Raw genomic sequence first — 12,989 nt, 5'->3', positions numbered from 1 at the left:
GACTCCTGTCGTTTAAGTCATGTGGCTTTGTTCTAGTTCAACAAACGTTAGACGTTGTCCTCAAACAAGTCGGGACGGGTCAACGTACCGAAAACCTTTATGCAACACCCTGATTGTCTGCTTCAGTGTGAAACGAAACTTGCGGCAAAGCAGTGGGAATGGAGAAGTGAACCCTGTTTTTGGCAGGACTTTAAAAAGGAGATTTGTTGTCGCAGACTTCAGAAGAGAGAAGCACATTTTTGGACAACATCACTTTGCAACCAGAAGGGAAGAAGGTAATGTGCTTTTATTATATGTGAGGACTTGGCACACTTTGTCTTTTAGGTTTGACCTTTTAACTTTTATTGCACACATTTAGTATAGTCGGTTAAAATGAATTTCATTCCATCTTAATGAATAAATTGATTTATACGCAATAAGACCAAAATTACAGTTCTACTCATCGCAGCCATCGTTTTTGAATTGTAAAGTGAAGTCGTGCATATTGCTCACATTGCCTCTTCTTTGTCAGACTCCTTCACTTGTGGTTGAAAATGCTCGTACATCGAAACCTATTCACTGTGTGGCTTCTGCTACTTCTCCATGTCTCTGGGAGTGCATTCAAATTCAACCTGTTTGGTGAGTCATCCGAAGCATATCTCATTTGTGTGAAAACAAATACAACGCTTACACCCTGAAATTCATTCTACGGACAGGATACAGTCTTGATAATAAACTAGTTTTCATTGTAGAGCTGTAATCCAGGCAATGCCTATTACAGTTTGTGCTTTTACAAATACATCTGTAGCCTGTAGATTATATACAAATGTTTATGTGACCTCTCTGCTGTCACGGCCAAGGTTAAATATCCCGAGCCTGTGTTGTCATACAGATAGAAAAAGGAACCCTGTGCTGCAGGAAGGTGACGTGAGGCTGTTTGGCGGCGGTGTTGCCGACGGCCGTGTGGAAATCTACCACGAGGGGAAATGGGGAACGGTGTGTGACGACGACTGGGACGTGGCTGAGGCCCAGGTGGTTTGTCGCCAGCTCGGCTTCCCCGGAGCCAAATCTGTTGTCATTGGGAAAGACTACGGAAAAGGTGCCTTCTACTTCCGCTCATCCCCCACCAGAGGGCAGTGACATTATTGTAAATGTGGGAGGAAGCTGTGATTTGATACCAAAGCCACAAAGCTCAGCTGTCAGAAAGGTCACCGTTTAATGTGTTTCTGCCATAACAAACGTGTTCCCTTTTTTTTTTTTTTTAATTTTTTCATCATAGCGTCCGGACCTATTTGGCTGGATGATCTGAGATGTAAAGGCACAGAGAATTATCTCTCTACGTGTGCTTTCACAAGCTGGGCAGCGACCGACTGCAGCCACAAAGAGGACGTGGGAGTTATTTGTGAACAGAGCGGTGCGTAATCGAAAAACCCTCTTCGGGCTCTTTCGTGCTCTTATCAAATGTTCATCCCGATGATTTGTGCTTCCAGGCTCAAATGTGACCAGCAGAGATTCTCCATACTCGCTGGACCACAGCATCAGTCTGTCCGATGAGCGCGGCCTGCTCTTCGACAGCGCGATCGGCTGTGACTTCTCCATCTCAGTCCAGAGCGCGACTGGAAACACGGAGGAAGGCGGGGCGCCGGAGGTCTTTGGTTCGACGATTTGCGCACACAAATTGATCCTCTCACAGTTCCCACTCTTCAACGCCTCGGAGGGGACCACCGGCATCACGGTCGACGTCGGCCACGCTTGCCTACCGCATTTCTCCTCCTTCATCAGGTTTGATGACACCGCTGTGATGACGAGAATTGGTTTAAGATGCAGAATTCCCATTACTATCACCCAGGTGTTTTTTGTGAGCTCGTAAATAGAAAGCACAATCGCTTGAATCTAACAAATGCTCTTTCTCATTAGGTACATTTACACCCGCAAGGTGGATGTGACCTTCTCCTCCGTGCAGTGCCTCCACTGGATGGCTTATACGTTTGGGGTGAAGCAGCTGATGGAGGAAGCAGGCCGGCTGTTCACCAAAATCCTCCCAGAGGACGCCTCGTTCCACACGCAGCTGTCCCTTTACGAATATGCATCGGAGACTGGGGACTTTGTCCTCCAAGAGAACTGTATTCAGTATCTAGCCTGGAACTACCAAAATCTGACCACCTCCCCTGCTTGGACCCGACTCTCCGTTGGACTGTTCGGATCCCTCCTGCTGCGCTCAGACCTGGTGGTGCCGGATGAATATTTTCTGCTTCAGACTGTGGAGAGCTGGATCACAGAGAAGGGCAACTCGACCAGTTGGAAAACCCAGGCTGACCTGTTGAGCCGCGTTCGTTTCCCCATGATCCCCGCTGAGGCACTGTATGACCTGGAGTCCAACTCCTCTCTCTACAGCACTCATAGGAATATGTATCGGGAAATGGTGTTGAAAGCCTTCCAGTTTAATGTTCTGCTCTTCAGCAATCTGATGTCCAACCCCAAGTTCGACAGAGAAGATGAGGATTACCATCCGAGGATCTACACCGCTGAGCCATGGAGCATCGATCTGACTCTCCTCCAAAACCGCTACATGTATCGCAATCAACGCGATTCTACCCCCACCACGTGGCTCAACACACCCGTCCACAACAGCCTGATCTTCAAGGGCAACAAGATTCGCTGGGAGGCAAATGTCTTCAAGTACCAACACGAATGTTCAAACCGCGGCGTGAGATGCGAGTCGTTCCCTTCAGCGAGGCTGGCGCCTCAAAACCGCCTCACTGAATGGAGCAACATCCTGTTTCGTAATCGTCTCCTGCTGATGTGCCAAGGCAAGTACATCTGCCAGGTTCAGGACTTCAAGAACAACATGGCGACCCTGAATGGGACCCCGGTTCTTACCTATCCCTGTCCTGATGACCAATACACCTACCGCTTTGTAGTCAGGCCGGAGTATGTCTGATCCAAAAGCAGCGCCAGGCTCAATATATTCTGATCAATTTGTCTGCGTATTATTCAATAGGTTGCAATGATGATACAATATTATGTGATTTTTTTCTTTTTCATAAATCTTCATTGATGAGCTACAAATGTGTCATCTGGCTGTGATTTATTTCATATCAAGAATCATTTACTGTTTTTTTTTTTTTTTTTAACGGCAAAATAAATGAAGTCATATCTAGATCCTTTTCTGCGTGTGTCTGTTCTTCACAAAACCAACAGCAATATATAAATCCTAACTTCAGGTTCATCCAGATGTGTGAGACACACAAAATGAAAAATCAGCGACATGGAGGTCTGTCAGGGAACAATATTGGATATTTGTGCAGGAGAAAAAAGGAAATAATCTTCCAGGATTTCTGCTAAATGTCATTGAAATACAAGTTTAAAGGAATAAGTTGAACATTTTAGGAAATATGCTTTAATATCTGCTGGAGAGATAGAAGGTAAGATCACTATCACTTTAGTGTTTGACTGCTGACAGTCAGTTAGCTAGCACAAAGACTGAAAACAGGGGGGGGGGGGGGGCTGGTCTGTTAATAATTGTTATAGAATCCCCTTTAACAACACCTCAAAATAAAGCACTAATAAAGTGTTATGTTCCAAATTACTTCTTCTCTGTGATCAGACCGACTTCCTGGAGTCTCTGCTGGTTCCCTGGCAAGACAAAATGTGGCACACAACCCACCATAAAACGTTGACTTGTCATTTTTACATGCTGTGTTTTGTAAATATTAAACAATAAGCTAATGATGAATAATATAATGTGATAATTAGTGATTTTAAGAGGTGCTGGTGGGCAGATCTTTTTACCTTCAGACACAACCAGGCCAGCTATTTCACCCTGTTTACATTCTCTGTGCTAAGATGTGCAAACATATTTAAACAGTATTGATCCTCATCCCACTCTCCTCACGAGACCGAGTTACATATCCCCCAAAATGTTGAACTAATCCTTGAACTAACAAGGTGTATCTGCCCTGACCTCTTCAGCATTGTGTTCTTGCTGAAATAGTTCCAGTTTGGTTATCCTCCGTGTGAAAACACATCAAAGTCACGTTCGTTCATCGTCACACTTTTCCCCAACAGAATGAAAACAACAAACTTCAAACAGGTCGGCTTCAATCAACGTCGTGCGAAAGAGGGTTTTGTGATTACAGGGGTCTGATTCAGCGTGTAATCAGTTTCCTCTTCGTGAATCATGGAATCTTCCCCAAGCAATTGTGTTTTCAGACTGTCTTCAAGTCCCCACACACACAATTAACTGACAGTCACACTTTGACAACATGGGTGCGTGTACATGCCTGGACAGGTGGGTTAGACAGCCACACATAACAAGCTAACACACGGTGACTTGTGGGGTTTCTGAGAAGTGTGACTGACTGTTTGCGCACTAAAAACATGACATGATGACATAAGATGACTGATCAGATGCTTGGGTTGTTCATTGCATTATCACCGTATATATTCAATTAAAGAAGACTCCTCCACGTGCACTCATGGTTCAGGAAATTCACAGCAATGCTTTAGTCGGACGCAGGAGAGAGTGCTGCATAGCACGGGTGAATTACAAGTAATCTCATGCCAGGTTGTGTTCACAATGTAATGTGTTTATCCGGGTAAGAAGGAAAGTTCTGCTGTGTTATCACTTGTTTTGCTGCGAGTATAACATCTGGCTGTATTTTCACTATTGTGTCTTTTTAGCCCACAAATAATTGCCCCCACAAGTCATGACATGCTCTGTTTGTTTGGTTGGCCCCACTTTTCTTTGGGATTTAGTGAAAAATCTAACAGCTTGAACTCCAATACCCTCCCAAAAATTGTGTTGTGGTCACACACAATGAAATGGAGAATACTTGTGTCAGTGGAATTCAGCATTATGTACTTAAACTTAAATCCGCACTGAAAATGATTTTCATATCTTAAAAGGCCTGCAAATTTACTCTCATCCGCCTCTTCCAGCAGCAGCAGGCAGCTGTTTTCTGCAACAAAAAAGCACAGATAAGCCAATCACACGCTGCCTTTCCAGCACTAAATCACAGACACATAAAGTTAGAAACTATAGCTGGTGTACGTAGTGGATCGTTTAGCATCTAAGGAGCCTGGTGTTTCCCTCTGGAGCTGGTGGAGAGCCAAGCGGAGCTTAAAGTCCCAGTGAAACGGACGTTAGGGCGTATTTAGCTCCTGTACTGTGAGGTGTTGCTCAGTAGAACTAAATATTTCAGAAAGGGATAAATAATGAATAAATAACAGGGATATATTAGAATATCCTACTCCACACACACAGACACACACCTGTCGCTAAAAGTTGAACATTGATTGATGGATGGATGTCATGATTTTATTGAAACTGGTAGTTTCCGTTAACAAGTTTCATATTTAGTTTTACAGGAAAAAAAGATAATTGAATTCTGATATAAAAGTATGAGGAAATAGATTTTTTTTGTCATTGTGTAGATATATTCCTCAAACAGCCCCCGCAAAAAAATCAATTACTGCTTCTTAACTATGATCAATAATAAAGCTTGATCAGCTGCAATCTTTGTGTTTGCTCTTTTTGTTTGCTCTGCAGTTTAAATTGTTCATCAGCATCCTGTACAATAATGTCCACGTTCGTTTACCAGATGGCTCTGTTACGTAAAAGTGACAATTCGCTTTTTCAGGGTGCAGCAACATTTCCACTCAAACCACTGACGATGCTTTGTGGACGTTACCAGCAGACTCACTGAGGTGACTCAGTGACACTGTGACGCCGTACTTGAGGACAGTCCAGACCATTTGTCCTCAGAGTCTGTGGTGGTGGGATTGTGTTGTTCTTTGTTTTTTTTCAAGCAGATATTTTCCTCCTAACCCTGAGATGCTGAAGCTGATTCATTGTCTCACATTGTCACCAATAAAATACGAATAGCTGTGCACCGATGAATGGAAAATTATGGGAATTACCCCTGAGCCGGTGAGATCACAACAGAGGCAGACATGCAGCAGAGAATGGATGGTCAACAAGCTACGTGTTGGTCAGGTCATGTGGGATGGGTGCAGGCACCAGGGCAGAGGAGATGGGAGTCAGAGGATGTGGGTCACTGCCACAGCACCCACCAGTTCCCGCAATGAGACCCTCTTTTTACCATCTTGCTGGGCACTTCCTTTTGAGAGTATTCCTGGCCTTGCAAGTCTGTAATTTTCGGGGCTGTATGGCCATTCCTGAGCCCCTTTTGGAGTTTGTAGTGGGTAAAGTACACAGGGGGGCTGCTTACATTGCACTTCTTTGACAAATCTGGCCTCTCTCAACAAATTAAAACCAAATGTTGATACAATAATGCCGATCTTAGCTGGCGAGTAAAACCCCGTCCTAAAGGGTGAGTTGCAAGGTGGGAAATAGCTCAGAATGGTCATGCTGTGAGGTCATTTGAAATATGCTCAGGAGCCGGGGACACGGCTGCGATCTGAGCAGAGCCCACCACATTAGTCAGCATCTCGGTGCGAAGGAAGCCGACTGTTTGGACAGGGGGAGGCGGGCTTAGCCAAGAAGAAGGAGTCTGCTGTTCCTCTGATGCTTTTTGTAAAACTGTGGAAAGAGACAGGGGCATATTTCTACTCATTTGGTCTTGGATGTGTCACTTCCTTTCATGTGTCCTTATTCCTGTCCAACGCCCAACATCTGTGTTACTGTCATTGGTGCGTCTTTTGTGTCTGGTAACTTCCACTCTGCTAACGAGTCATACTGGGTTGCAAAACTTTGGGAATTTTCCTTATCTGACTGAAGCCATTCTTACTCCAAAAGTGAATGAATGCCTAGAAGGCACACGGGACGTTGGTCAATACAAAGATGACTCTAAATTGGTTGTTTCATTTTCCTCTCTGCTCTCACTCTCTCCTCTCCCGGCCTGTTTTTTACACAGACATCAAGTGGGCTCACAGAGACCTGTGGAAAGCAACCAGGCAAAAATGCTCATCTATGGAAAAGAGTGGAAATATTTGCCAGAGCGGCCAGAAGACCGACTTTCGATGGCCAAATATGATGTCAGGGAGTCGAGGAAGCCGCGGAAGATACAGTCCTCTCTCATTCCCTCTTCAGTCCTCTTCATTATTCATCATCGGCTCTAATCATCAAACACGCCATGCCCTCGCTGTGATCTCTCGTTTCTAAGCCAGAATCAACACTGGAGGCCACAAAACCCCTAAACTCTTGAGACCCTCCGTTTCCTGAGGTGCTTTTGCATGCGGTGAACTTTCCAACTGAGGAGCCATCTATTTTCGTGCATGAGTAAGGGATGAGGAACAACTAAAGAATTTGACTACAACATAATGTTTCTTTCACATAAGAGCAGAGGGGCTTGAGTAGCGTACGCTTAGGGGAATCGCCGCCAGATTGAATCTATTAAATTTAGGGGGATGATGTCACTTCACTCCACTCCTCCACTCCTCCTCCACTCCTACTCCCATCATCTGTTACAAACAGTGTTTTATTAGTTACTGAAACTGACTGTGCATGCATAAACACTCTCACTGACTAGAAACCGCAGATAACTGTGCGGCGTGGGCTGACGATTAGCCTACTCTGTAGGACTCACGTCAGTATTTTCTCGTTCATACCTGTTAAAATAAATGTCAACATATATGTTTAAAGCCGCTTCAATTCGTTTTAAATTAACAATGTGAGAATGTGATAGGGGTCTTTCGTAATACATTTACAGAGAATTATCACCTGAATCTGCAGCTCCACTCTGCCTCACAGAGCTTTATAAAGTTTTCGGCTCATTGTTTAGCTGCTTGGCTCACAACTTTACTGTTTTGTTCACTGTCACCGCTCTCATAGAGAGATTTTCGGCAGCTATTTTCAATGAATAAGCTCTAAATTCCCAAAGCTCACCACCTGCTCAGCACCAAACAGGAGACGGACATAGTTAGTGACAACCCTGGGGAACAATACAGTGAACATATAACAGCTAATGAGCCAGATATTTCCGTAAACAGTTGACCAAATTGACCAAGTATTGAATTTAAATTCACCGGTGGCAAGACACACGACTCCAGGTGAATGATTATGTTGCTCCATAACTGCTGAATGTAAATGCCTTAAACTACTGTTTGCTAACGAGTTTACCAAGTTCATCAACTTAAACTTGGAGATGTCAGTGTTGCGTTAGCAGCTTGTTTCTGCTGTTGCCAAGTGGTCAAAACAACCAGGTATAAGGCATTGCATTGCAAAACAATTGAGGTAATACAAAAAAGGGAAGAACAACCAATTATGGCCAAACTGCTTAAAAATTGTCCAACTTGTATGGCGTCACCACAAGTGTTGTAAGATAGTGTAAGGCCACTGTTACCACAGACAGTGGGGCTTAAGGTTGAAGATCAGACGGAGGTCAGTCCAGATATCTACTTCCATTAAACGAATACTGAGAGAGAATTGAGGAGATTGGTAGGCTACTCTCATGTCTGTGTGCTAAGGAAAAGCAGCCGGTTATCCTCGTATACTTTGGAGTCTTTCCTTATCCGAATCAAGGGTCCTGACAACAGAGGATGTTGTATGTTGTACAGATTGTAAAGCTCCCTGAGGCAAATGTGTGAGTAATGACGTTGGGCTGTATGACTGAAATTGAATTGAAATTACTTAAAATTTGTCTGAGCACCCTTTCTCCTCAGATGACTTATCTCCAGTATAACGTGGAGATTTCCATTTTGTTGGAATGGCAAAACCACAAAATAGTTGTCTGCTGATTTTTCCCCCCTAAACGTAGCCTATACTCACAAAGATTGAGAGATAAGGGAATTCCTCGGACATAATGACATAATGACCCCAATTTTTCCGACCCGATTTCAGGTTGTTTTTTCCTTGCTGATAGGTTTTGATGTGAGGTTATAATTTAAGTTAATGTTATAGATTTAAATATTATAAGTGAATTGGGAAAAGTTCACGGTTGAATGATAAATTACAAATTAAAGAAAAACAGAAGTTGCGCACGTTTGTGTGCGTGTGTGTGTGTGTGTGTGTGTGTGTGTGTGTGTGTGTGTGTGGCTGAGGTTGCGTTAACAGATGCTGTGTCACACACAACCATCTGACCTCTTCGTGAGACAGTATTGTGACAGAAGGTGAGACAACTTTGGGACCCCCCTGACCTCCGCAGGGCCGCCGCAGCTCACTGGCTGAGCCCCCTCGCAGGGGAGGAGTCTGCCGCCAGCCTGCGCTCATAAAACGCGGCTGCTGCTCACGGTGGAGGAAAACAGATTTGGAGGAGGCAGTCTCACAGTGTTTGAGTCTTCTACAGGAGTGATAAGCCTCTCACGCCTTGTGCGTCTCACACTCTTGACAAGTGGGGCCGTCTCTTATTCGCTCGAAGCCGGGGACGTTTCTGATTCATCTCCTTTTTTTGACTGCTCAATTGGTCCCTCTCGTTTATTTTTCCCACCATCACCTCTTTAATTAAATTGAACTAGTTTTCTAAGATGACCTGGACGGCGAACAGTTGTTTGGTCACTCTGGCCATCCTGTTTCTATGGCGAGTGGAAGAAATCGCGGAAGCCTGCAGCTGCTCCCCAGCGCATCCTCAGCAGGCGTTTTGCAACTCAGACGTCGGTAAGTTAACGCACTGAGTACCATGAATAACGCAGCAGTCCGTCTTAATCCGTTTGAATGCAGAGTGTCGAGGATCATGTCGTTTATTTCCTGACAAAGAAACTGTAAATGCTGAGAGGGGGAAACTTCCCCTACTCTTGTGTTTACAATTACAGGGTGGAATCCGTCTTTCCACTGCCCTCCTCTCTTTTTCCTCCTTCTCTCTCTAATCATCTGGTGATAGTCTCGAGTCACGATAGCGACAGAAATGTAACTCTTACTTTATTTAATGTGCCTACTTTTTGATCTGCAGTAGAATCAGTGGTAGAATGTAACTATAAGCACATTTACTCAAGAACTGTACTCAAGTTTAATTAAGTATTTACTTTTTGTGCTGTACTTTTATACTTCTACTCCACTACATCTCAGAGGGAAATATACATTTGTCTGAGAGCTTATGTGTTGATTTTGAATGTTTGTGGTCAACTAAAGGTGATCCTGCATGTGGTGAGAACATTCTCCTACTTCTTAAAAAAACAACTTCTTGGATCAGCTGGAAAATGCATCGTCACAAAGCTGAAAACAGGGCTGTTTTTCTACGCACATGAAAAGTTAACTTTTAAGTAAGACGTTGTTCTGATGCTACACACATATGATGATCTGATAGAATATGATGCATTGCTGTAGATTAAACTACCCAACAGTGTATAGAAGTGTTCAGATTAGCACAACCTTAAACACCCACAGCCGTAAAATGCAACATACTAATTCATCTATCGGCATTATTAATCTAAAAACATCATAGATAACAGTCAAACAAGGAAAACACTGACATTTTACTTTTCATAGACAGTTTCTGTTATGATTTGGCGCTATATATAGATAAAAATGGACTTGACTTAAAGTACAATGTGCTGATAATACAAACTTTTTTTACATCAGTAATCTTTTGAATGCTTTATAAAGGACCTGAACACCTCTTCCACCACTGAGTACAATAGAAACACAACATGTCAAATATTTCAAACAGTTTTTACACGATTGCTTGCAAAAGCATTTTTTTTTTTTCCACATTGTTGCCTGCTATTGAGGCTGATCAGAGTTTTTGTCGCCTCTCTAACTATCATTCGTGGAGTGTTCGTGTGACAATAGAAACAGCTCAGACATGGAAGTCTGTATTTCATCCTGGTGAGGAAACTGTGGATCAAGTACTGCTCAACAGGATCATGCACACTATATATATTACCATCCTCAACTCAGAGGTGGAGCGGTTTATGGTGCACTTCCTTAATGACTACTAAATGGCAGTTTGATTTGCTCTTTCTCAAAGGTCATGTGGATCCTTCCCCTCTTATTTTTGACTTATTACAAAACCCTGCTTGTCGCTGCCTTCGACCCGGGCCTTAAGCTAACGAGAGTCTCGGCAGTGACCAGCCTGTGTAGCTATTCAAATTGGTGGTTTGCAGAGGGTCTTTTTTTCTTGGTTGTGCGCTGGCTGCGTGTGTGGTATGTGTACAGACGCTGACTTGTTCAAAGGTTTCTCTTTACCATTGGATTCCATGGCTTTGGAAGGGTGAAGAAACCACATTATCCTTCCTGCTGGAGCGTTTACTGTAAAGCAAAGTGCTGATTTATCAGAAGGTCCTTTTACCTTTTTACCTTGAGATAAATTAAGTACTCAAAGGCAGCTCATGAAAGACACTTGGAAAGAGTGAAAGAAGTTCCCTAAGGAGGACATTTAACTTGAGTTGAACCATTTGTTGTTACAAAATACTACAGTGTTAAAGCGTATAGCTACTACTAATAATAGCAATAGTATTAGTTATGATAATTATAATAATACAAAGTGCATTTTTACCTCGGCCTTACTTATTTTTAATGAAACAGAGACAAAACATAACTACAGAAAATAGCAAATACACCAAACATTAAATATTACTCTTATTTTAACAGAAGGGAACACGGCTTTCCATCATTTGGACTTATATGAATTGTTTTAAACATCAAGATGGAAAAACAGAACTAACCCAAAACATATTAATCTGTGACGTTGTTAGCTTGTAAAGTCACAGGCTGCTACACGGCAAATTGATGGTTGGCTGACTTTATGAAATGATGAGATGTTCGATGAGCTGGCACATTCAAAATGAAGGTCAAAACAACCACAGCTAGCTCCGCCTTCACTCTGCAGGCTTTCCAATTACATTTTTATTTTAGTTTCTGGTCTACTGTTCTCTGGACTCTAGGCGACTGGAATTGTGTTGCGATAAATCAAAGTTCTTGGCTTACATACAGTATAACGGAGGGTATATCTACAATTTGGCTATTTACAACCTGCCAAGTTGAATATTCTACTTAATTTAGCAATAGATGGCAAGCCAAAACGCTTTCTGCCAGGAAGCCCCTTCTGGCGGAAAGATTTATCAGTAGTAGTAGTATTTGTAGTAGCAGCAGTAGTAGTATAGGAGGAGCGACAGAGTATGTGTAGGGAGTAGGTTGTGGTGGATGACAAGTATTTTCAGGTATTTTCACCTGACACCTACTTGGTTAGGTTCAGGAAAAAATATATACATACTATAGAGTGCCCGAGTCGGGTGCAAATTGCATTTTTGGTTTCTGACACCTGGGTGCTGATAGCATCTGCCATGAAATAATGTGTATGGTATTCCCATGCCGTTACTGCACAGTAAGACATTGCCTTGAGGAACCCTTACTCACTATCAGACAGTTTAGTGAAGTGAAAGTGTTACTGAAGTTGCACCGATTTGTGGTCTGAGTGTCTGCGGAAAATTACTCAAGAACATGAGTAACTTACAGACTTGGCTACGGTGTCTCTTTTAAAAATGGGGAAGAACAGTCAAAGTTTGCTGAAACTATGCATTTATGTGAGATCATTGCATCATTGGGCCATTTGCAACGTCCGTTTTGAACATCTGCTGTACTTCCTAAAGTATTCTTGTTGTGGGAGGCAACGTCAAGATACAGTGCAGAATGGAGGTAAAGGTACAAATCCATAATGGAAAAGTCTGATCGAAGAAAAATGTGGTTTCAACTGGTTAGTTTCCACCTCTGCTCCTAGTTGACCTGAGCTTTCTGTATTTTACTACAGCCGCACTTATTTCTCTCTCCCTATACTGGAGTAAACAAGATCAGTGATTGTTGTAAACAAGTAGTTCCATTTGTGTTTTCAAAACAGCCAGAGCAGGAACCCAAAATATAAAATCTCCCCTCATAAATCGAAATCCATCCCTTGGGTCCTTGGCTGAGGCAGAGGAATGCCGGGCGGTCATATGCTGCGCTCGTTATGTGTTTCCACTTTATTTCACAATCCTCTGCGACTGTAGACTATACCTGTGCCACTTTTGTGAAAAAGCAAAGTGAAAAGTGTGAGATCTTGACAGGAAGCCAGTTTTCTAACGTGAATTCCGGTATAAACACATCCCCCGCCCCCCCCCCCCCCCCTCCTTCTGAATAA

The 12,989-nt window shown here is 43.1% G+C and overlaps 2 protein-coding genes across 2 annotated transcripts in view; both read left to right on the top strand.

Annotated features, from left to right (window-relative positions):
• Position 1: 1 nt before the first annotated feature.
• LOC116394641 (galectin-3-binding protein A) lies at positions 2–3,146 on the top strand. The gene is made up of 6 exons (XM_031867887.1): positions 2–275; positions 512–618; positions 872–1,078; positions 1,259–1,393; positions 1,470–1,761; positions 1,897–3,146. Exons 1-6 carry the CDS (start codon positions 100–102, stop codon positions 2,918–2,920), a joined length of 1,941 nt encoding a protein of 646 aa, XP_031723747.1. The 5' UTR covers positions 2–99; the 3' UTR covers positions 2,921–3,146.
• A 6,037-nt stretch (positions 3,147–9,183) lies between these two features.
• Positions 9,184–12,989, top strand: part of timp2b (TIMP metallopeptidase inhibitor 2b) — an 8,494-nt gene continuing 4,688 nt past the window's right edge. The window contains exon 1 of the mRNA XM_031867991.1: positions 9,184–9,535. Within this exon, the coding sequence (XP_031723851.1) occupies positions 9,406–9,535 (130 nt within the window). The 5' untranslated portion in view covers positions 9,184–9,405. The remainder of the gene's footprint in view (positions 9,536–12,989) is intronic.

Source organism: Anarrhichthys ocellatus, unplaced genomic scaffold, assembly GCF_004355925.1.
Source record: "Anarrhichthys ocellatus isolate YVR2014 unplaced genomic scaffold, GSC_Weel_1.0 scaffold40, whole genome shotgun sequence".
Lineage (NCBI taxonomy): Eukaryota > Metazoa > Chordata > Actinopteri > Perciformes > Anarhichadidae > Anarrhichthys > Anarrhichthys ocellatus.
This window is presented reverse-complemented; position numbering and strand designations above follow the sequence as displayed.